This window comes from Petaurus breviceps, unplaced genomic scaffold (genome assembly GCF_028583685.1).
Source record: "Petaurus breviceps papuanus isolate PSGF00001 unplaced genomic scaffold, PetGlider_PUasm1.0 91023, whole genome shotgun sequence".
NCBI lineage: Eukaryota > Metazoa > Chordata > Mammalia > Diprotodontia > Petauridae > Petaurus > Petaurus breviceps.
In genome coordinates this window covers 796,979-819,178 of record NW_027187398.1, presented here as the reverse complement: position 1 = coordinate 819,178, position 22,200 = coordinate 796,979, and the positions used below count along the sequence as shown (strand labels likewise).

Below are 22,200 nucleotides of genomic sequence, written 5' to 3'. Positions count from 1 at the left end.
TATTTTTAAAAATATATATTTAGGCTGTTGAGATACTGTTCAACATTCCTTATGTGGGAGACCATGAATTGAATTAGATATAAGTGCTCAACTTTAAGTACCAACATATTATGCAAAGACCAACATAAAAGTATTTTACTAGTTTCCAACATGAAGTAGCAAAAATTATTACTGACTTATTTTTAATAATTACACTTCCAATTGCCTTAATGTACCCAAGGAGGATTCAGGAGGCTGAATGTGATCTTAGAAAATTAAAAGCAATCCTATACCAATTATTACCAATAACAGCTAGTCCTATATCAATTACTACCTAACCAATGTGGAAATTTTCCTAATGATATACATTACTAATGTTTTTTTTTATATCAAATACCTCTATAATCCTTTCAGTTTTGTTTAAAGCCCTGAAAGTGTGTACTAACTCCTCATAATTATAACATGAATCCTCAGAGTGCAATATAAGTCAAATAAGGTAAAAACCAAAGGTCCATAATTTATTATAAAATTTTTATTATTAAAAAGCATTTAAGTATCCCCAGAATTGTTGGCCTGATTTTGTTATCACTCAATTTTAATAACAAAGCATACAGTACATAGTGGTTTTAAGGAACCCTAGGTTTACAGAATTATGAAAAATACAAAGCACACTGTGATAAGGGCTTAGTAAAAGCTGAAAAGTAAACCTGGGGAGCATGTAATATTTCTTAATACTGGTATGATGGCAATAGCAGCTTTACAAATACATGTATTTGCATATATCTATATAGTTATCAGATGCCTATAGAACCTTCCCTCTGAATACCTATTGTAGAACCTTTTCAATTTTTTGGCAACCAAAGAGGTACAACAGTATTTATACTTTGAGAATTATCAAGTTATTTGTAAAGTGAACACAGTACATAGTAGAGCTATTGTAACTTTTAATTTATGCCTTGTAAAACACCATTCTGTAACAAGAAATGAACTGTCTCCTCCATGAGCATTTCTTTAGTTCTACACTTTTACAAGAAAAGCTAACAGGTTTTGTTTTTTAATAATGCACTTCATTTTTGGCAGGTGTCTCTTACATTGCTTCTGTATTTATACACTGTGAGTGTTAAGACACCTACTTGTGTATCTCAAAAATATGATTGTCTAAGAAAGGATTCAGGTTGAACAGATAGCCTTGGAGCTCAGATGGGAATTTCCTAGGGCCATTGTACTTGAAGCAAGGTTTGATATTTTAGGAAACTCCCTAAACTAGATTTTTGGCTTAGGAACTTTCCAAGGATCCTATATTTGTCTCATATTGCAGTTTTTCCCAGAAAGACAATAAGCTTACTTTAGTTTTTTGACCTTGTACTTCCTATCCCTGCTGTCCTCGTTGATTCATTGACTGCTGTCCTCATTTTTAGAGTTTCTTGAACAGCGTCAGACCTGGTTTTATGCTTAATGACAGCTCCCTTTGCTCTGTGGCTAGAAGTACAGGAGAGGTGGCCTTGTGGCCAGAGCCAACTCATGGAGCCCTTGGGAGGAAACATAGTAGGAGAAGCATAGTACCTATCAGGGCTGTCCATGAAACTTCCCTTTGGCTTCTGGAATACAGAATATGAAAATGAACTAGTAGGGCATGATGGTGAACTAGAAATGGCTACACAGGATAGAGGAAGAGGTGTGGTCTACTTTTTGAGGCCATCAGGCTCCTATCTCTTACTTGTTTGGATAAAGATACATAGGGCTACAACCCCTATTATCTACTTATTTGTTGGATGGCAAATGTAGTAATTACAAATGACTTCTTAAAATGACTGGGATCTAAGTCAGTCGCTCAAAATATCCTATCATGACAAATTAGAGAAAGGATATGACAGATTAAATTAAGCATGATCATCTAGACAACCAGAGGCAAAAGAAAACCAAAACAAAACTAATATCCTATTTGGACATATTTACTAGCTGAAACAAGAGAACAATATTTAGATCTATACTTTTTGCTGTGTAGACACACAATGGATGAATTATGGAGTTTTGAAATCCTAAAAAATAACTTTTGAGCATATCTATTTAATATTTTATCTTCAAACGTGATCCATCATTGACATCAATTTTATTCATCAAAGCTGTTTGAAGAAGGTAATGGAGCTTGGGAAGGGCTCTTTGGGTGAGCCAGCTGTGGAAATTAAAACAAAGTACCAATGAGAATTTGATTTATGCTGCTAGATAAAACAGAATAATGGGCTAAAGGAAGGAGGAGTGTCCAAAAATGTATCCAGCTGACAGCAGAATTCACTCATGTTCAGCAGTTTTTAAGATCAACAAGGGGATTTTTGAGAACTCAAGAAGTCACAGTATTTAGAGCTAGATAGGCTCTAAGAGATCAAGTCCAACCCCCACGATTTTACAGATCAAGTAACCAAGACCCAGATAAGGGAAGTAACTTGCCCAAGATCAAACAGCCAGTAGAACTAAGATTCCAGGTGACAATCTGCCTCCAAAACCTTTCCACTGTACCATGCTGTATCACAATCTGCTATTGCATTCCTAAAGACTAAATGGCTAAAAGATAAATTTTTAAAATCCTATTTAACTGATCCCATCTGAAAAAATCATTATATAATCATATCATAGCTTCAAAAAGTCTTCTTTTCTTGGTATTTGTTTACTATGTAACTGATTAACTCTTACGATTGGAACAAGTGATAAATTTTTAGCAATTTTAGGTGAAAGAGATAGTATATCTATCATATATATCTAATAAAATGAAAGTAGTCCTTTGGGGAAAAGAGCTACTATGATTCACTTCTAAGATCACATTCATGGAAAATTTCTAGAAAATGAGGTTTGTTTTAAGAGACAAGGGAAGATGCTTTATCTCTGGGATATCTCTGGTCTCATCTCCACTACTGTTTTTCTAAAACCAATTTGTTTTGTTTGCATCAAGACTATCATAGATTCAAGAATATCCTAAAAGTCTCAGTGCAATTTTAAGTTTTAAGCTACCAAAGTTTACAACTGCACTAAGATGCTCTGTATTTGCACAAACATTTATACATCATTTGTATCTTACTTGGATGGTTTGTTCCATTCTCTAACCTTCCCTAAGCCTTCTTGGGTAAAAATGATCTCTTCGTCATCAGATTGCTTAGAGTACTCTTCTCTCAGCCTCCTTCCTACTTTTCAGTCTTCATTGTAACAAACTGCTAATGAAATTCCTGTGGAAATTATTTTGTACATATTTTGTATTTTATTTTCTATGTACATGTAAGTTTCTCGAAGGCAAAGATCTGTTTAGTGTTTTTTTTTTGTCTTTGTATTGCCCATGCCAAGGTAGATAATAGGCATTTGCTAAATGCTGGTTGAAGTTTTTTGTCCACTCTTCCTCCTACCTTAGGAACCTCTAGGTGGCTTAGTGCATAGAGTCAGTGCCTAGAGTCAAGAAGACTCACCTTCCTGAGTTCAAATCTGGTCTCATACACTTACTAGATGTATAACTCCGTTTGTCTGAGTTTCTTCATCTGTAAAATGATTTGGAGAAGGCAATGGCAAACCACTCCAGTATCTTTGCTAAGAAAACCTCAAAGGGGTCACAAAGAGTCAGACTTGACTAAACAACAACAATCCCCCTTTATACTGTAAGGTCCTTAAGAGCAAGGCCCGTGTCATTATGTTCTCTGTATCCCTAAAACCTAGTACAATCTTAGATCTAATAACAGTCAGTCAATCCACAAGCATTTATTAAATGTTTACTGTATGCGGGGCATGTTGCTAAGGGTTGGGGAGATTTTTTTAAAAAGCATAAAACAGTCATTACCTTCAAGGACCTTTCTAATATAGTAGACAATGTGCACATAACTAACAACTATTAAGTGTCAGAGGCAGGAACTGAAATTAGATCTTCTTTTCTAGGAGTCTAGCACTCACAACAGGCACATCATGAGCATTTACTAAAATGAATGTTTACATTGTTTTATTCCTACTCTCCTAAATTTCTTTCTTTTTGGTGGGGGGAAGGGTTATTTTATCAATAGGTTTTACTGAGTATTTATTGTGTAACTCCTTCTTAGTGACCATCTAATGTCATGAAAGTCTTACATAGCAGCCTAGAGATTGGCAAAGGCATGGTTTGGAAAATGCCCAGTGGATTATAAATCTAAGTAAATGAGTTTAACAGAAAAGGGGAAGGAATGAACATTTCCAAAAGCTTGCCTGAAACTTCTGCCGCAAGGCCTTGGTCATTATTGGGGTCAATCCTGTTCCATTTTCCATATTTTCTTTATTGATGAGAGGGGTACCTCCTGGGCTCCTGAAAAGGTAAGACATTGAAAATATTAAAGGCTATTTTTTTAACCAGCTTTTCACATGTATTTAAAAAGCACAAAGAAATCGTGAAGTGTGTTACCTATCTATGTTGACTTTTCTAAGAAGTTTCCTCAGATCCATTTGGCCTTTTCTGGGAGTGCTGATAAAATTAAAGTCTTGTGGTTAGTGTCTGGTAAGTTGTATCCTCTTTTCTAAAGAAAATACTGTTTTACTCCACCCTTTGTAGAACAACTTTTTCAAAAGTGCGGTGCTTTTTGTTACATTAAAAAATAAACAGTTTGCTGGAAAAACCGGAAAGCAGTCTGACAGAAATTAGGCTTAGACCAGCACCTTACAACACAATAATACCATGATACATTCTAAATGGATATATGACCTTAATATTAAAGATCATACTATAAAAAATTTAGAAGAGAAACAGGTCATATACATATCTCTTACAACTATGGGTAAGGATATATTCTTTTTTTTTTTTGCTTTTTTTCCCTTTTACTTCTTTTAATTTTCTTTTCAGTTACAATTTAATCTTGTTCATTTAATTTTCCCTTTTTTTTGGCTTTTTGAAGGGGGGAAGGCAGGGCAATTGGGGTTAAGTGACTTGCCCAAGGTCACACGGCTATTAAGTGTTAAGTGTCTGAGGCTGAATTTGAACTCAGGTCCTCCTGACTCCAGGGCTGGTGCTCTGCTCACTGAGCTACCTAGCTGCCCAGGTAAGGATATTTTCTTAACCAAACAAGAGATAGAGGCAATTACAAGAGATAAAACAGTTAACTTTGAGGCCCTGAAACTGAAAAGCTTCTACACAGACAATATTGATGCATATATGATAAGAAGGGAAGCAGTCAAATGGGAAACATCTTTGTATCAAGTTTCTTTGATAAGGGTTTGGTATCCAAGATATGTAAACAATTAAACACATATGAAACTAATAACAATTTCCCAATCGATAAATGGTCAAAGGATATAAACAAAGAGTTCTCAAAAGCATTGTAAAATATTCACAACTACAGGAAGCAAATATTCCAAATCACTAATAACAAAAGAAATGCAAATCAAAACAACCCTGAGGTTTCACCACACACTCCACAAATTGGCAAAAAATGTCAAACTGGCAAAAAAAATGGCAATAGTCAATGTTGGAGGGGTTGTGGAAAGAAAGGCATACTAATACATTATTGGTGGAGCTGTGAAGTAGTACAACCATTTTGGAAAGCAATTTTGGATAAGCAAATCAAGTGATTAAAATGTTCATATCCTTTGAACCTGAGATTCCATTACTAAGATTATATCCCAAAGAAGTCATTGATAAGAAAAAAAAATAACAGTATAAAATTGCCCAGGTGCTTACAATGCCACATTTGTGACATGAGTTGATGGAAATCTGGACTGAGGTTTCAGGGAGATACTCTGAAGATCTGAGACTGTGACCAGTGGCTTTCGTTCCTGTGGTGATGACAGAATCTTCAAGTGTAAAAATTAAAAGAAGCATCAACATTTTGAAAGATAATCTTGCTAATTTTAAATATATCAAAACAAAATTATTATTGTAGGTCTTTTCTGTATGACATGCATCAATTACCTCACTAATCAGTTTTTACCCCATGTCTGAATGTACAGCAGTGCATCTTTGGACATTCCAGCATAATCGATCTAATGCTTGGTGGATAAAATTGTACCTTAAGTTACTATGGCAACTAAGTAGTTTCTATGAAGAGATTCAGACTACTGAGATAAAGCACAAAATACTTTCCCCTTAATGCCTCAATGAATAAGGAAAAGTTGGTTGATTTTTAATCCAGTGACAGCTGTATTGACAGCAGAAACTCTGTGTGTGTGTATGTGTGTGTCCTCGAGCATGCAGGAGGGTATGGTGTACATGGTCCCAGCTACTTTACCTTACTCGTACTGGTAGAACTCTGTGTCTTCTTTAACTTCACAGTGAGCAGATCTTTAACAGTTATATGCATGGGCATATCTTGTTTTAATGGTTCAGCCTAAAAACACAAAGGTCTGATTTGCCAAACATAAGTAAAAGCCATATGCAGCTGGTTTTTTAGGGCTGTGTTACAAGTAGCAAGATGGAAGCAGGAGTTCATGTTTATTCTAAGAGTTTTTTCAAAAGTAGCTTCTTAACCAAAAATGAGATGTTCACTTGACTTGGTTCCAAAGTAAATGACAGTAAGGCATTTGAACAGGTATTGCTCTGATTCCAAGGCTCAAATGGTAGACAGAATGCATAGGCTATTTCCTCAGCAGTCACAAGAACAAAACTAGCTGGAGGCTAGAGCCATCACTTTGATCATCCCAATCAAATTTGGGGTTTTGCCTCAATTATCTAGGAAACTGCTTGTATTGTCTCTATAGGACACTGTAAACAACAATGATAAGCAAGAAGATGTACATCTAGGTCACATACAGTCTAATGTGCTACATTTGATCCAGAGAAGCCTCTGGGGTCACAGTAAACCAAGAACCTTTGCAATTAGGAAGTGGCAGATTGAATAGGGATCATTGAGCAGTGGTGAGAAAGAGAAAGACACAAAGACACAGAAAGAGAAAGAGGAAGAGAGGGGATGGGAGGGAGAGGAAGATAGAGAGGGGAGATGGGGAGAAGTGGAAAGACAGTGAGAGAAAGAAGAGGAGGAAGAGAGAGACAAAGAGGGAGAAGGAGGGAGAGAGGCAGGAAAAAGATACAGAGGTAGGGGAGAGAGAAGGGAAGAAAATGGAGAGAGAGAGGGAAAGTGGGGAGAGAGAGAAGGGGAAGAGAGACAGAGAGGGGGAGGAGAAGGTGAAATGGATAGAAACAAAGAGAAAGATATGGGATAAGGAGTGAATTGGAGTCAGACAGAAAGAAGAAGAGGGGAAGAGAGACAGAAAAAAGGGGGGAAGGAGAGGAAGAGGGGGCAAATAGAAAGAGACAGAGGAGAAGGGGAAAGGGAGAGAGACAGATACAGAGAGGAGGAAAGAAAGAGAGGAAGAGAAAGGGGTGGGAAAGGGGGAATGAGGAGACAGAGAGGGAGAAGAGGAAAGGGGGTAAGGGGAAAAGAGAGAGAAAGAAGAGAAGAGAGACAGAAGCAAAGAGAGAGAGGGAGAGAGACAGAGAGAAAGGGACAGACAGAAACAGAGATGGAAAAGGAGGGAGGGAGAGAGGTCGAAAGAGAGACAGAAAGAGAAGGGGGAAGGAGGAAAGGAGGGAAAAAAAATCAAGGAAATTCTATTTCAGTCCCATAATACAGCCACATAATTAGAAAATAGAGAGTGGAAAGAAATATCCTGGAACAAAAGCTAGAAGAAAAATAGTTTCTGTCTTTATAGACTTTGCTGTTATCTCCCCTCACTGTTTACTTAAACAAGAAGCTAGGAAGCCCCAAAAAGGTGATGTGTTTCAGAAGTGTTTCAAACTCAGAATGAATTTTCCTAAGGAATCAAAGTTACAAATTATGGCTCTGTTCCATGGCTATTAACCCCAAACCATTTAACCCATAATTCGCTAGATTATAGAAGTTGCAGAATTAGCTTGAGTCCATTGGGGTCACCACTGGGCAAAACTTTAAAAGGGCATCCAATCAAATGATCACAAACTTAGAGCTACAAGGGACATTAGAGACTATCTAGTTCGATCTCCTCATTTTACAAATGAGTAAACTGAGGCCAGAGAAGTTAAGTGACTCTCCCACAGTTATACCTATTAGTAACCATCAGAAGTAAGATTTGAACCCAGGCCCTTTGACTACTGACTTGGTGTTCTTTCTACTGTACAAGCACTGTGCTAAGTTCTGTGGGCACACAAAAATCAGGAGGATACAGCCCCTGACTTAAGGAGATTACATTCTAGCAGATAATACCTGAATTTCTATAGCCCATAAAAGAGGATTTTCACACAATTCCTTCCTCTCTGTAGAGAGCTAGGATTACAGATGTGGAATGTTGTATAGATTGCCAAAAAAAAGTGAAGAACAAAATGAATGTCTTATAACTGTTTTTCCTTTTTATGATAGAGAGTTTCTTTGAGGGTGAAGAGTATACTGGAGAATAACAAAAAACAATTTTTTAAGTGTCAATAAAACATTAACAAGTTTATAAAGATTTCTCACATAAATTATCTCATTTGATCAATATAACCCTGAAAGGTAAACAAAGCAGATATTGTTTTTTAATAAATGAGGAAACTGAGGCAGAAAAAGGCTAAGTTGTTTTAGGCCACAAATGACAGAACCAGAACTAGAACTCATTTCTAATCATGAACATTGAATTTCCAATATAGTGATAGTTATACTACGCCATGTTATCTCCAAACATTTTATTTGGTTGGATAGTTATGTTACTACAGTGAAAGAGAGCATATCACATTATCATAGCTTGACAACACTTATCCCTTGACAACTTTTTTCATCCAGCTCTCTTTATTCTCACCTGGCAAAGGTCTGATCTGAATTTGGTTCTTAAATAGGCTTTTCTCCTGGGGAGAGAATGTAGTGACCAACCAAAGAATTATTCCATTCAATTCTGCAGTTCTGTTTCTCCAAGTAGACAAATAAATTGGCATTTTTGTTTATAAAGGCAAGAAACATGTGGATCAAATTTCCAGGGTGTGATCATCTCTAAACAGATGCTGAAAAAATCAAGTTCCTGAATTCAAAAAGCTAGAGAACCTTGAGCCAGAAGTAAGTTTCCCCTCAAAAGGTGCTCTCCTTTGTGACACAGCCCAAAACAACTAGCATTAATCACATCAGTAACCACTGCTGGGAAAAACAGAAATCACTGTCATTGCCTCCTACCTGAAGTGTTTTGGTACTATTGGTTTTTTTGAGCAACAAAGATGTCGAGCAGAGTAGAAGAGGCAGAGGTGGTGGAGGTGGTGGAGGTGGTGGAGGGGGTGGAGGAGGAGGAGGAGGAAGTGGAACCATAGGATGCTGTGTCACAGGTGGGAGTATGCATGCTAATTCTCTAATAGTGGTTTCAGCTTGATCCAGGTCCTCTGGAAGCTGAGTTTTCAAGTGACATGTCATATGGCAATCCGGGCAAGAAGAATGCTGTGAGGCAGAGGTCTGAGAGATGTGAAAAAAAAAAAAAAAGGAGAGATTAAATTTAATAATAATGATAATAACAATAGTTAGAATTAACATAGCACTTATGATATGTCAGGCTCTGTGTGAAGTGCTTTATAAATATTATCTCATTTTATTTAGCAAGTGAATGGCAGATTGGCCTAGTCAGAGACTTTGATTTAAGTTTTAAGAATGGTTACTAGCAGACACAGCTTATCTTATTAATTATGGATCTAGTGCTGAGATGGTTAAATGTCCAAGTGAAGCTAATAATTTAACTATAATAAAATTTTAACCAGGGTGGGTGGGACAAAGTACATGAAGAGCCAGGGAATGATTTCCAAAAGATGTCATGGTGACCCATTGTTAGAGAACCAGAGAATGTTAGAGCAGAAAGGGAAGCCTAGACATCCTCTGGTCCCACCCCTTCATTTTAGAGATTTAGTTCCAGTTAAAAATTCTGGGAACTGTGGTAGCACAGCAGAGGCTTCCCTCAGGTCAGTGAGTACATATCATTTGTTTGTCAGACTGACATTGAGACCAGGACTGTGTCTGACTGGGGCTTGAGGTCCAGAGGCAATCCTAGACTATAGCACTTTCTAGAACTCTCTCCTTCTCCTGTAATTTGTTTATGCATGAAATCAAGTTAAAATGAAAATCAAGGGCAGGCTTGAGAGGAAAAAAGTCACAAAACAGTATTTTTAGGAGGGTATGAAGACAGGTGGTCCCAATATGCAGAAAATATCCATAGCAACACTTTTTGTGAGACAGAACAGTAAGGAGAGTCAGCACCATCAACTGGGGAATGGCTGAACAAATTATGGAATATGAATGAAATAGAACATTATTGTCCTGTAGGTGTTGTTGAACATGAAGAATTCAGAAAAACTGCGGAAGCTGTATGAATTAGGACAAAGGAAAATGAGCAGGACCAGGAGAACACTTTACATGTAAAGGCAAATAATATGAAGAGGCTTCAGAACTCTCATCAGTCCAGTGAGTGATGGTAAAACACATTTCCTCAAACACAGTAGGCACTTAATAAACGTGGTTCTTGGCTGACTGAGATTAGTCATACTGCTTCCCTTTCAGCAGGAGAGTTTAGTCTTACCTGCTCGGAAATAGATTACATATGGAGTGATTGTCCAAATGCCTCATTGAGTCACTGCCCAGTCATTAGACAAAACTGTCAATAGGCATAGCTATGAGTGGGAAATTATAGAAGGATGGAAATTGATTTGCAAGCCTTAAGGACTTTGATCAATGCCATGGCCAACCATGATTCTAGAGGACTGAGGATAAAAGGATACAGTCCACCTCCTGACAGAGAAAGGATAGCCTAAGTAGACACAATTTGGGGCATTGCCAATATTGAACTTTGTACTGTTTGACTATGCGTATGGATTACAAGGGGTCTATTTTTGTTTTTCTTTTTTCTTCCAATGGGGGAGGGTTAGAGGAAAAAAACAAATATTTAATAAATTTTAAAAAGACGAGAATTGAACTAAATTACTTATTCTGAATATAGTATCTTCTGTGAGGATAGCTATCTATGTATTGATATTTTCCATTACCTAAGATCCGGAAGAGACAATAGCTCTAATTCTGCAAACAACAGGCAGAAATTTTGTCGTAGATATAAGCCTTGTTACTGACCTTCAGTGCTTCCTGGAGCTTGTAGAATTCGTTTTCCAGCTTGTCAACTTGCTGTCTGATCAGGCTGAGTTCCCGGAAGTAGATACGGGATGGAAATAGGAAGTCTTTCAACATCTTTAATTTCTAAAGCCCAGAAAGAAACAAGTCTGAATCCTAGGGGCATGAAGAAGGATGCAGCCAAAAGTAAAAAGAGGCAATAGTCTAACATACCAAATGTTATCCTACAACTGAAAGCCCCCAAAACTTCACAGTCCATATTGTGATCTCATATGATTAAGATCTCAGAGGATCATTTTACCTGAATATACACATATAGGGAAAACTAGGAATTAGTCAAAATCATACCTGTGTAATACTGCTCTGGCAACACCAATAGAAAGACCACACTCTCTTTCTTAGACATTTCATTAGATTCTTCATGCTGGAAAATGTTTTGCTCCAGGCTAAATTTGGATAACTTTGGCCACAACATGCGTTTGTGAGAGGGGCATCTATTACTCTGTAGGGGAAAAAAAAAGAAACCCAAAGCTATTCTGCCAGAATTGCTCCCTAAGCTAAGGGAGCCACATCATACAGCATGAGTGCTGGATGCAGAGTGCCAGCCCTGGGCCCTTCTTCTACTGGTAAAAAGACAGATACTACTATCTGCACATTGGCAGTGGAATAGGCACAGAGGCTGTCTAAAGGGGATGGGGTATGGTGGGGAGGACGAGAAGAGAGATGTAATTCTTTTTAGGAGGCTCACCCATCCCTCCCAAAATTGCCTTCAAGCTGAGAATTTATCCTTTTCTCCTATCACATAGATGTTAATTTTATTCTCTCTCACTCTGCTCCTCCCCACTCCCCAAGGTGATTTATTCAATCTCATTGACTAGCTCAGTTAGACTGAAAGCCCTGAACTTTGGCCATTCTAAGTAAAACAAAATTCTAACTAAATACATACAATTTCCTCTGAACTGCACCAGGGCTTACCTTTCAGGTGCAGATAGAGTTGGAGATAAAGTGGCAGAGGAATGAAGGGAGGGAGGAAGAACAGCTGGAATGGGATCAGAGGGACTAGCTTTTTTTTTTTTGATGAACATTTTGTTTCTGGCTCTCAACTTCCTTCTTCCCAGGTATTTGTGCTTGGTCATTTTTTCTGTGGAGAAACTGTAGACAAAAATTTAAACCCTTGGTTAATGAGGAAGGGGAAGGAGAAGGAGGAAAGTCTTGGGTTTTTTGGTCTCTAATCTTGCTTATGTAGCTTTTATTTACTTCTCCAAGTGGACTTCTCCCCCTGTGCCTTTAGGTCCCAAAGGACTTAAGTCTTTCATGCCCAGAATTCCTACTCTAAACCTCCTCTGTCAGTCTTGACTGATTGTCTCATTTGTTCACCACATCCAGGACTGGCTCTAGCCACACTTCCCTTCAGTCCCTGGACTTAAAACTGACAGGATGTAGGGGCAGTTAGGTGGAGCAGTGAATAGAGCACCAGCCCTGGAGTTAGAAAGGAGTTAGGAAGACCTGAATTCAAATCCGGCGTCAGACACTTAACACAAAAACTAGCCATGTGACCATGGCAAGTCACTTAACCCCAATTGCCCTCCAAAAAAGCAAAAAAAAAAAAAACCAAAAACCTGCCAGGATTTTCTGTGCACCATATTCTCTCTTTCCAGCTCTGGAATCATAATCAAACCAACTTTGTCATTGCTTAGGAAAGAGTATGTCAATCTATTCCTCTATAGCTCTACTCATCAGCTTTGTAACTTTCCAAACGAAAATATCCTTCAGGGTCAACCCTCCTCTATACATGTATTAGAATGTAAGCTCCTCCAGGGCCAGACTGTCATAGTTTTTGTATTTGTATCCCAAATGTATTTGTGTTGTTGTTCAGTTGTGTCTGACTCTTTATGACTCCATTTGGAGGGCTTACTTGGCAAAGCTACTGGAGTAGTTTACTATTTCCTTCTCCAGCTCATTTTACAGATGAGGAAACTGAGGCAAGCAGGGTTAAGTGATTTGTACAGGGTCACACAGCTAGGAAGTATGTGAGGCCAGATTTGAACTCAAGAAGATGTCTTCCTGACTCCAGGCCCAGCCCTCAATCCACTGTGCCACCTGGCTGCACCTAAGTACTTAATAAATCTTCATTCATTCAAGACTATCCTTTCCATAAGTGACGAAAATGACAACACTTGGGTTATGGTCCATGTGTAGAGAAAGGCTTATTAATTTTATGTTTATTAATCGCCACTTTGTAAGGTAAAATTCTAATTTGGAATCAGGCAAAGAGTTGAATCATCCCCCATCCGAGACTCAGCATCTTCCCAAAGTTTTGAATAAATTTATTTTAAAATATTTTTAAAACAACATAATTCTTAGAAAATTCCTGGGTTGACACACAGGAAACTTACTCAAGAGATTTAAACTTACTACTGCAAAAGTACCCTTCAAGAACTGCTAGTTGGAATAATAGTTATAGCAGGTACTTGGAGTTAGAATAGACCTGAGTTCAAATCCTACCTCAGACACATCGTGGACAAATCACTTATTCTCTTTTAGTCTCAGTTCTCAGTTATAAATTGAGGATAATAATGGCAGCTACCTCACAGGGTTGTTGTGAAGATCAAATGAGATAAGATATATAAAATGCTCTACCAAACTACATAAATGCTAGCTGTTGTGATCTTAAACCCCCAAAGAGTTTTGCTGGGTTTTGTCACAAGTACTTTGCAAATTTTAGACTGTTATTCTTGTTATTATTAACTACTTATCTTCTAATAACAAGGCAAACCTAAGATAAGGAGAAAAGTCACTTGAGTATATGAACAAGTGAGTAGCAGAACTAGAAACAACCTTGCCATCCCCTCCTTTTTGACCACAACCCTGGACTCCTTCCCTCCACACTTGTGTTAGAATTGGAACAACCTGCTGTTAGACTACATACTTTCATTCTGCCTTTGTTCATTGGGGGACTCCAGGCACTTGGTATGCACCTCTATACTTGGTTCTCCTTTCAGCTGTCTTCTGGCTCTCACAGCTCTCTGCCAGGGTTGGGAAACCAGGGAGAAGGCAGGTGCCAAAGGCAGCAATGTGGCAGTGAAGTGGGGTTAGGCATCAACAGCTACTACTGGGGTAGGGGGAGGAGGGGAGAGAGAGGGAGGCCTGCTTATCAGCACTTTGCTAGACAACGGAGGGTCAGGCTTAAAATAGAAATGACCCACCCTGTTTTATTCTTGGAGCCCTGAAAGATGTACTGGAAAGTGGTGTTTGAATTCACTCTCATCTTCAAGCATAGAGAAAAACTTGAAGCTTGGAGGTGATTATGAATACCCTTTGGCAGGTTATAAGTACAAGAACAGATGTGACAATTTCCCACCTTCCTTCCCCACCCTCCACCCCCACACATAAACTCTTTTTTCCTGGAGTAATATTTCCTCATTTTGTTCAGGGTTTGTTGTTGTTGTTATTGTTCATTTTTAAAAACTCTTTTTAAGATATATATATATATATATATAATCCAGCTGGAATAGAACAGGGCAATATCATTCTGACTGGTTAGGTTTTCTTTTTTTTTGCCTTTTGGAGGGCAATTGGGGTTAAGTAACTTGCCCAAGGTTACACAGCTAGTTTTTTGTGTGTGGGTGCTAAGTGTCTGAGGCCAGAACTGAACTTGGGTCCTCCTGACTCCTGGGCCGGTGGTTTACTCACTGCAACCTCTGGTTAGGTTTTCTTAAGAGAAACATGCTGTGTCTGAGTTACACACCTCGATTTACCCAGGCAGCATTATTTAGTGGCCTGCCTTGAAATACCTAAAGGACTTACACTGAACAAGTGTCATGGGGTGGGGGGAATAGTGTTGATCAGGGTGGAGGTGATTTTAAGATGGAAAGACCTAAAGTAATTTAAATGAAACTAGCTATTATCTTCTTTTTTTTCCTTAGGAACATAGATTTAGAGTTGGAAGGGACTAAAGAGGTCAACTAGACAACTCCCCTCCCCCTATTTTACAATCCAGAGCAGACCCTGGGGGAAAGGGAATTGCCAAAAATTTAGCAAGTAAATTAGTAGCAGAGCCCTCTTCCATGGTTCTAAATCCAAGGCTCTTTTTACCACAATATGATCCATGTTATCTTTTGTAGCTATATTAATTCTTTTGTGAGTTGTGATTTTTTTTAAATATTTATTTTCTAATGAAGATCTGCCTACTCTCCCTCCTACTACATTCCCCCATCCCCACTGAGAAAGCAAGAAACAACAAAATCCCCTGTTACAAACATGTAGTAAAGCAAAACAAATTCCCTCACTGAGCCTTGTCCCAAAAAATGTCTCAATCTGCATTCTGAGTCTATCACCTCTCTATTAGGAGGTAGGTAGGCTATTTTATCACGAATCCTCAGAATCTTAGTTGGTAATTGACCAAATTCCTAATAAAGCTTTCAGAGTTGATTCTCCATAACAATATTGTTGTTATTACATAAATTGTTCTGGAGAAGCTCTGTTTTACTTCCTTACAAATATCAAACGGCAGTGGTGGCATAAGATATAGAAAGTAGGCTTCCAAAAACAAAGGTCCAAGGCCTACCTCCCCAGGTAAACTCTCTAAGACTCAGCCCATCTTTCCTGATAGGAAAATAATATGAGGGAAATTCTCTCTAAGCTAGGGGTCGGGGAACCTGTACCTAAATCAATGAAATCCTGGAAAGAGGAAAGGGAAGATGTTTCAAGTGATTTGTAACAGAGTAGTCTATAAGATACTGTTTCATTTTTCATACGGTAAACCTATATCAAATTGCTTGCCTTCTTAAAGAGAGGCAAAGAATTTGGAGCTCAAAATAAAAAAAACCCACAAATGTTGAAAATGTTTTACATGTAATTGGGAAAAAATAAAATGTTAAATCTTTTTCACACAGTAGAATGTAAGTTACTTGAGGGCAGGGACTATTTAACTTTTGTATTTGTATTCCCAAGACAGCACAGTATCTAACTTGGTGTAGGTGCTTATTGTCATTTGCCTATAATGAAAACATGACTATATACCTTCATTAATCTATCTGAATATATGCCATTCCTAGTTTGTGAATTACAAAGTACTTTTATTCATGTTTCTAAAAGAAAACCTTTGGAAGCTGTTTAAACCCACCTTACTTATGGTCTCACTGAGTACATACAGGGAATTGGGAGAGTGTTTTCAGATATGGGATGAAATAATTTGAGAACTAAAAGAGATCAGCTAATCCCAGGTTTTTGTGACATGGACTCCTTTCTTTTGGAAGGCGGATGAATCCTATGGACCCCTTCTCAGAATAATGCTTTTAAAAACACATAGGGATTATAAAGGAAAACAATTACATCAAAATACTGTTATCAAACATATACATGTATATACACACACACACACAAACAGTTCATAGACCTCAGGTTAAGAACACTCGATCTAATCTAAGCCTTTATTTTATATATAAGAACAGTGAGAGATAGAGTGGTTAAGTGATTTGCCCAAAGCCCATGGCTAAGTAGTGGTTGAATCTATATTAGAAAGAAAGTCCAAGTATTCTTCCCATCAAAACACTGTAACCTCTTTATCAGGATAGAAAGCATTATCCCACTTTAAAAAATACTATAGTTATGAGGAGCAGGGGATAGCACACCAACCCTGGAGTCAGGAGGACCTGAGCTCAAATCCCTCCTCAGACGCTTAACTAGCTGTGTGAACCCTGGGCATTTCACTCAACTGATTACTATCCAAAAAAATTAGTTATTAATAATTATAGTATTACTAGTTATTAGTAATAAAGATAATAATAGAACCTGTAATTTCATTGGCATGGGGTTGGGTGGTTGGGGTCACCAAGTTGGGTGGGAAGTGGTCACCAGGCTGCCTGAGGGGGTAGTAAACGGTACAGGTCAAAGCTTCCATTCTGATTAGTAAAGAATGTAGCCTGTGCACTTCTGTCTTCAATGAGATAGGGAAACCAAGTCCCAAAAACAAACAAACCCAGCTACTCTATTATGTCCTTAGTATAACTAGAAATTTTGCAGAGTAACCTTCATACTCAAGGAGCATATTTTTCCAGAAGCATTAAATATTTACAATTGCCATCTTTTCTAAAATCATTTCATGAACCCATGACAGATATGAATCCTACTCATAGGTCAGGTGGGATCCGAATCACTAACCTGGGATGGAAACTCATTGTTTCATGACTTTCAAGAGTACTTTTTTCTTCCATAAAACATGTGAAATTATGCTGAAAATGTGAATTGTGAGTGTCTTTTATTTTGGATTATTTCTGATGCTACAATGTAATTATTTAAACCAGGAACCATACCAGTTAAAAGTGACCTAGGAGGACAGGGAAAAGGTGGCAATTTTTTTTTCTTTTTGGTGGGGGAAAGGCTGGGCAATTGGGGTTAAGTGACTTGCCTAAGGTCGCATGGCTAGTACGTGTTAAGTGTCTGAGGCGGATTTGAACTCAGGTCCTCCTGACTCCAGGGCAGATGTTCTATTCACTGTGCCACCTAGCCGCCCCAAGGTTGGCAATTTTTATAAATCCTCAGTGCAACTTCCTAAAAAAGGCATATATAATTCAATATTGAGGCTCATTTGATGGGTTAGAGGTAACTGGTGCTATGGCCTGCTAGCTGTTCCCTGTACCTGACATTTCATCTCCCACCTCATTCCTCTACAAAATAGTACTCACCATTTGGGATGTACCCCTTTATTACCTCTCCTTCACAGAATCTCTCATGTTCTTCAAAGCACAGTTTAGATGTCACTTCTCACCTAAGGATGTGGTGTGGAGGATGATCCAACAATGGAGACCAAGTAGTGGTCAGACAGACAAAAAGCAAATCAGAAGAGAGTAGTGTCACAAAACCCAGAGCTGAGAGTGGGCCCCAGAGTCAAATGCAGCAGATAGGTTGAGAAGGATTCAGACTAAGGAGAGACCATCAGAATGATCAATTAAGATAACACTGGTAACTTTGAAGAGAACAATTTCAGTTGAGTGATGAGGTTGAAAGCCAAGATTGCAAAAGATTGCAAAAGGCTGAAGAGTGAGAAGAGAGGAAGTGGAGGAAGGGAGGACAGACAACTTTTTTGAGAAGTTTGGCCAAGAAAGGGAGGAGAGATAAAGGATGACTGCTTTAGGGGATGGTAATAAGGCCTAACAAAGGCAATGAGGTGCTATAGTGGATAGAATAGCTGGAGTCAGGAATACCTGAGTTCAAATCCAGCCTCAGATACTTACTAGTTATGTGACTGGGCAAGTCACTTAGTCCTATTTGCTTCAGTTTCCTCTGTAAAATGAGCTGGAAAAGGAAATGGCAACCCACTCTAGTATTTCTGCCAAGAAAATTCCAAATGGGGTCACAAAGAATTGGACAAAACTGAAATGAGCGAACAATAAAGGTCTAATAAAAAGTTTTTAATAAATAAATAAATAATAAAAATAAGTAATAATAAAAAGTCTAATAAAAGTTTTTTTTAATGATAGGAAAGTTTTTTTTTAAACTATTGGGTATGTTTGAGGGCAATGGTGAGGGAATCAGTTGGAGAGGGGATAATTAAGGATGTAATCTGCTGGAGAAGATGGCAGGGGATGGGATCAAATGCACATGACTTAGTCAAGGAAAAGAGTTACCTCATTGTCACAGAGGCCAAAAGGAAGAGAAAGTGAGGGAGGAAAAGGCTTTGAGGATTTGAGAAGAGAAGAGGTTTAGAATAGCTTCTGAGGGAGTGAGATAATGAATCAATTAGAGAGGAGTAAAGGGACAGCCTAGTTGCAGTAAAGGTTCACTTGAGTCTCCATAACTTAAATTTGTAAAGTTCTCAGCAAATTTGTGGGACTTTCTCCAGTTTTACTTAGTAGCTGTGAATAGGAGCAGAGGAGGTAAAAGGTGGGAGGGAGTAATCTAAGGCTGTGCTTAAAAAGGGCAAAGGATGGAAGAGCAGAGGGCAATGCAGAGTTGAAATTTCTATCTACTAGGTTGAGAATGGAGAGGGAGGAATGTATAGTCAGAGTAGGGTTAATGGAGTTCTTTCCATCGTAGCAGAAGGCATCTGGTTTTATCTAAACTTTACATCTCTCCTAGTTTCTAACCTATGTTTTACAAGCAGTAGGGTCTTTCATGTTTTTAGAATTAAATTAGAAACCTGTGTACCTCCCTTTTTAAAAGGATATGATGTCCTTGAGGAGAAAGGCTCATTTTTGGCTTTGCATGCTAGCACTCAGCACAGTGCCTGGCCCATAGTAGGCAATTAATCAAAGTAACTCTACCCAGTACTAAATCAGAAAGATTATAATCTAGGATAGTGGAGGAAGTACTCATTTTATCAAATGGTCCAAAGATGACTAAAGAGGTCCGTCCATAGAGAGATTTGGGGGGAATCTATGAAAATGTCATCTTTATTTTCTTTAACCACTAGTTGAAATTCAGCATTTCCTTCAAATCAAGGTATCTATAAGTCTTCACCAAAGTGCCAAAGGAGTCCATTACACAAGATTAAAAACCTAAGATTTTATGTTAGGCACTTCTGTCAAGGTCAAGACAACACAACAGGCCTTCCAGAAGCTAAGAAGAGATAGATAAGACATATAAATAAATATGACAGGTGAAATGTGATAAGGGAAAAGGAAGAGTCTAAAGTGCTAGAAGAAACAGAGATACAGGCACCCAAATCTTTGTATCATATGATACATTTCGATTATCACTGAGAAGCAGTATGATCCCAAAGAAGGCCACCCTGGAAATTAGGAATAAATAACTGTGACAGGTGAAATGTGATAAAGGCAAAGAGTCCAAAGTGCTTTAAGACAGATATAGCCACCTAATCTGTGTATCATACAATACATTGCCAATATCATTGAAAGGCAGAAAAAGGTCCCCTTTCAATTAAGAAAACCTACCTTGAGTCTTACCTCGAACATACACATACTGGTTATGCTATTGTGGACAAGAAAGTCACAATCTCCCAGCCTCCATATAACTAAAAATACAAATTACACATTTGCATTGCTGTAAGCAATTTCGGTGCCCTAAAGGGATAAAATAACAGGTCGGATCCAAACAAAAAAATTTACTAAAACTATTTTTGCTGTGCTCCCCGCTCCTCCCAAGCTTATGCCATTACTTCTCTGATAAAGTCCCTTTTCACAACCTACAAGTAATTTTGTCCTTCAGTTACATTTAATTTAATCTTTCATATTGTGATGCATTGTTCTCTAACTCACGGGTGTGTCCGTCTTTTCCTTAGCTCGCCCAGTATGCACCCTGGAGGCCCCCAATACGTCCGCTCTGGCTTAAATTGAACAGGATACAGCAAAGTATATATATATATATATATATATATATATATATATATACGACACAAGTACCTTATTTTGCCGTGAATGTGCAAAGGAAAACTGAATAGTCTCAGATAATTTGTATTGTGAGGAGTGATGTCAGTAGAGAAGATAAAGACAAATCCTCCTATTGATGTTGTCTAGTTCCGTCTCCCGAAATCCATCCCTCCCTCTCCCTTCCTTCCCAACCAAGCTAGTCTCCCTCTGCAAGCAGGGAAAAGACGCAAAGCAGCACCAAGTATCTCGGTCGCGGGAAAAACAAGGGAAGGTCTTCCTGCACTTACTAGTATAAGAGCCCCGGGAGGTAAATAGAGTCTGGGCAATGTCCTCTCTGGTTGCAGCGTATAGCAGAATTCAAAATTAAACCCTTGGCATAGACGGACCAATCAGAGCCATCATTTCTACTACATTAACCCTCCTGGTGGGGAAAGAAGAGAAGATATTTCGTGATTGGATAATGCATCCCGACCCCTGGCCAATCGAAGTAGTGGCGCTTTTTGTACGAATAAGGTAGTAGGGGGGTGTCACCACCTTCACAAAGCGGCTTATGGAAGCTTTTGTTTGATTGGTTGGCGCTTCTCCCAAGTCCACCACTCAGAAGCTTGATTCTGCTAAAACTCTGCAATAAAATTGAAAGTAGAAAAGTAGGAGCAACCAATAGGAAAAATGCTGAAGGGACCCAATCCCGATGCGGCGTTTTGTACCTTCGCCCAACAGGAGGGCCTGTTTCATCCTGAAGGGAGGGTCTCAGGCTCCAATGGGCGGGCGGTGGAGAAGCGGGAAAGCCAATGGATGCGCCGCGATGAGTGACAGCTGTCCAATGGGGACGCTCTGTGCTAGCACCGTTTGGGTTCGAGGGCTTAACCACTGCCGCCGTCGCCGCCTGAGGAATGTCAACTATTCAACATGGAGGCGGCGGTCACTAAGCTGGAAGTGATGGTGAGTTCAAAGCGAAGGAGACGGACTTGTGCACTCCTCTCAGTAGGAGGAGGAGAAAGCACGATAGAGTCTCTGGGAACTCTGGGCCACTCCGGCTGCACCGATACTTGATTTTCCCCCGCTTCTCCCTAGCTGAAGGGAGTCGCCACGGTCTGGGCCCGTTTAACCGCCGCGGGGAACGAGTTACATCCGGGGAACGCGGGAGGGAAATGGCGGGAGATGCCGAGGATTCGGGGCCGTGGAATTCATCTCCCTAGATGGGGTGCATGAATGGTGTAGCCCGAGCGTTCCCTCCCCTCCCGGAAGGGGCAGATGGTGCAGCCCGAGTCCCGGGTTTCCCCCTAGAAGGTGTGAATGGATCGGTTTCCGTGTGCCTGGAAAAGGGGCGGGGTTGGTCCATTCACATGTTATGGGGGTGGGGGGCACTGGGAAGAATCGGGGTCCGGAAAGGAGGGGGGGCACTGAATGTCTCTCGGGTTGAACCATTTATTCTCCCGCAGGGGGGCTCCGGTAGGCCAATTCATTTCCAACGTGGCCGTTCGGTTTGCTCAGTTCACACACCCCCCTGGAAGGGGCGGAGGGAGGGAAGATGGGGGGGCGGCCCCGGGGGGGGGGGGGGGGGGGAGGAGAGCTCTTGGATCCTCTCACGAATACTGCCCCGCGTGGGGAGGAGGGCCTGAAGGAGGCGTGTGCGGGACGGCGGGAAGTGGACTGTACTCTCCTTCCCCCCCCCCCCCCGGGGGGGGGGGGGGGGGGGGGGGGGGCGGGTCGTACCATTCGTTGCCCGTAGGTCTATTTCATTCATCACCAGGAGTGGGAGGGAGGGGACTGTATTGGAAGCCACTCTCGCCGAGGAGAGGGGTGATTTTGGGGCGGAGGGGGAGGTCGCTGAGGCGGGCTGGAGGGGGCTAAGGGCCATTTCTTTC

General features: G+C 39.7%; 2 protein-coding genes across 43 annotated transcripts in view; one reads left to right on the top strand and one right to left on the bottom strand.

Moving 5' to 3' along the window:
• Positions 1–496: 496 nt before the first annotated feature.
• PRR11 (proline rich 11) overlaps positions 497–22,200 on the bottom strand; it is a 24,298-nt gene continuing 2,594 nt past the window's right edge. Inside the window, exons 1-16 of one of the 42 annotated variants that reach the window (XM_069077993.1) lie at positions 21,040–21,229; positions 20,867–20,954; positions 20,620–20,753; positions 19,898–19,977; positions 18,239–18,299; positions 17,690–17,772; positions 16,129–16,297; positions 11,979–12,155; positions 11,352–11,505; positions 11,007–11,129; positions 9,081–9,350; positions 6,198–6,296; positions 5,651–5,763; positions 4,382–4,441; positions 4,189–4,285; positions 497–2,152 (exon numbers count right to left, since the gene is read on the bottom strand). In XM_069077993.1, coding sequence (XP_068934094.1) covers positions 2,090–2,152; positions 4,189–4,285; positions 4,382–4,441; positions 5,651–5,763; positions 6,198–6,296; positions 9,081–9,350; positions 11,007–11,129; positions 11,352–11,505; positions 11,979–12,139 — 1,140 coding nt within the window. In that variant the 5' untranslated portion in view covers positions 12,140–12,155; positions 16,129–16,297; positions 17,690–17,772; ... (3 more) ...; positions 20,867–20,954; positions 21,040–21,229 and the 3' untranslated portion in view covers positions 497–2,089. The other 41 variants (XM_069077988.1, XM_069077980.1, XM_069077979.1 and 38 more) reach the window with 41 other exon arrangements.
• Positions 21,009–22,200, top strand: part of SKA2 (spindle and kinetochore associated complex subunit 2) — a 52,015-nt gene continuing 50,823 nt past the window's right edge. The window contains 2 exon segments of the mRNA XM_069078014.1: positions 21,009–21,204; positions 21,207–21,274. Of these exon segments, the coding sequence (XP_068934115.1) occupies positions 21,024–21,204; positions 21,207–21,274 (249 nt within the window). The 5' untranslated portion in view covers positions 21,009–21,023.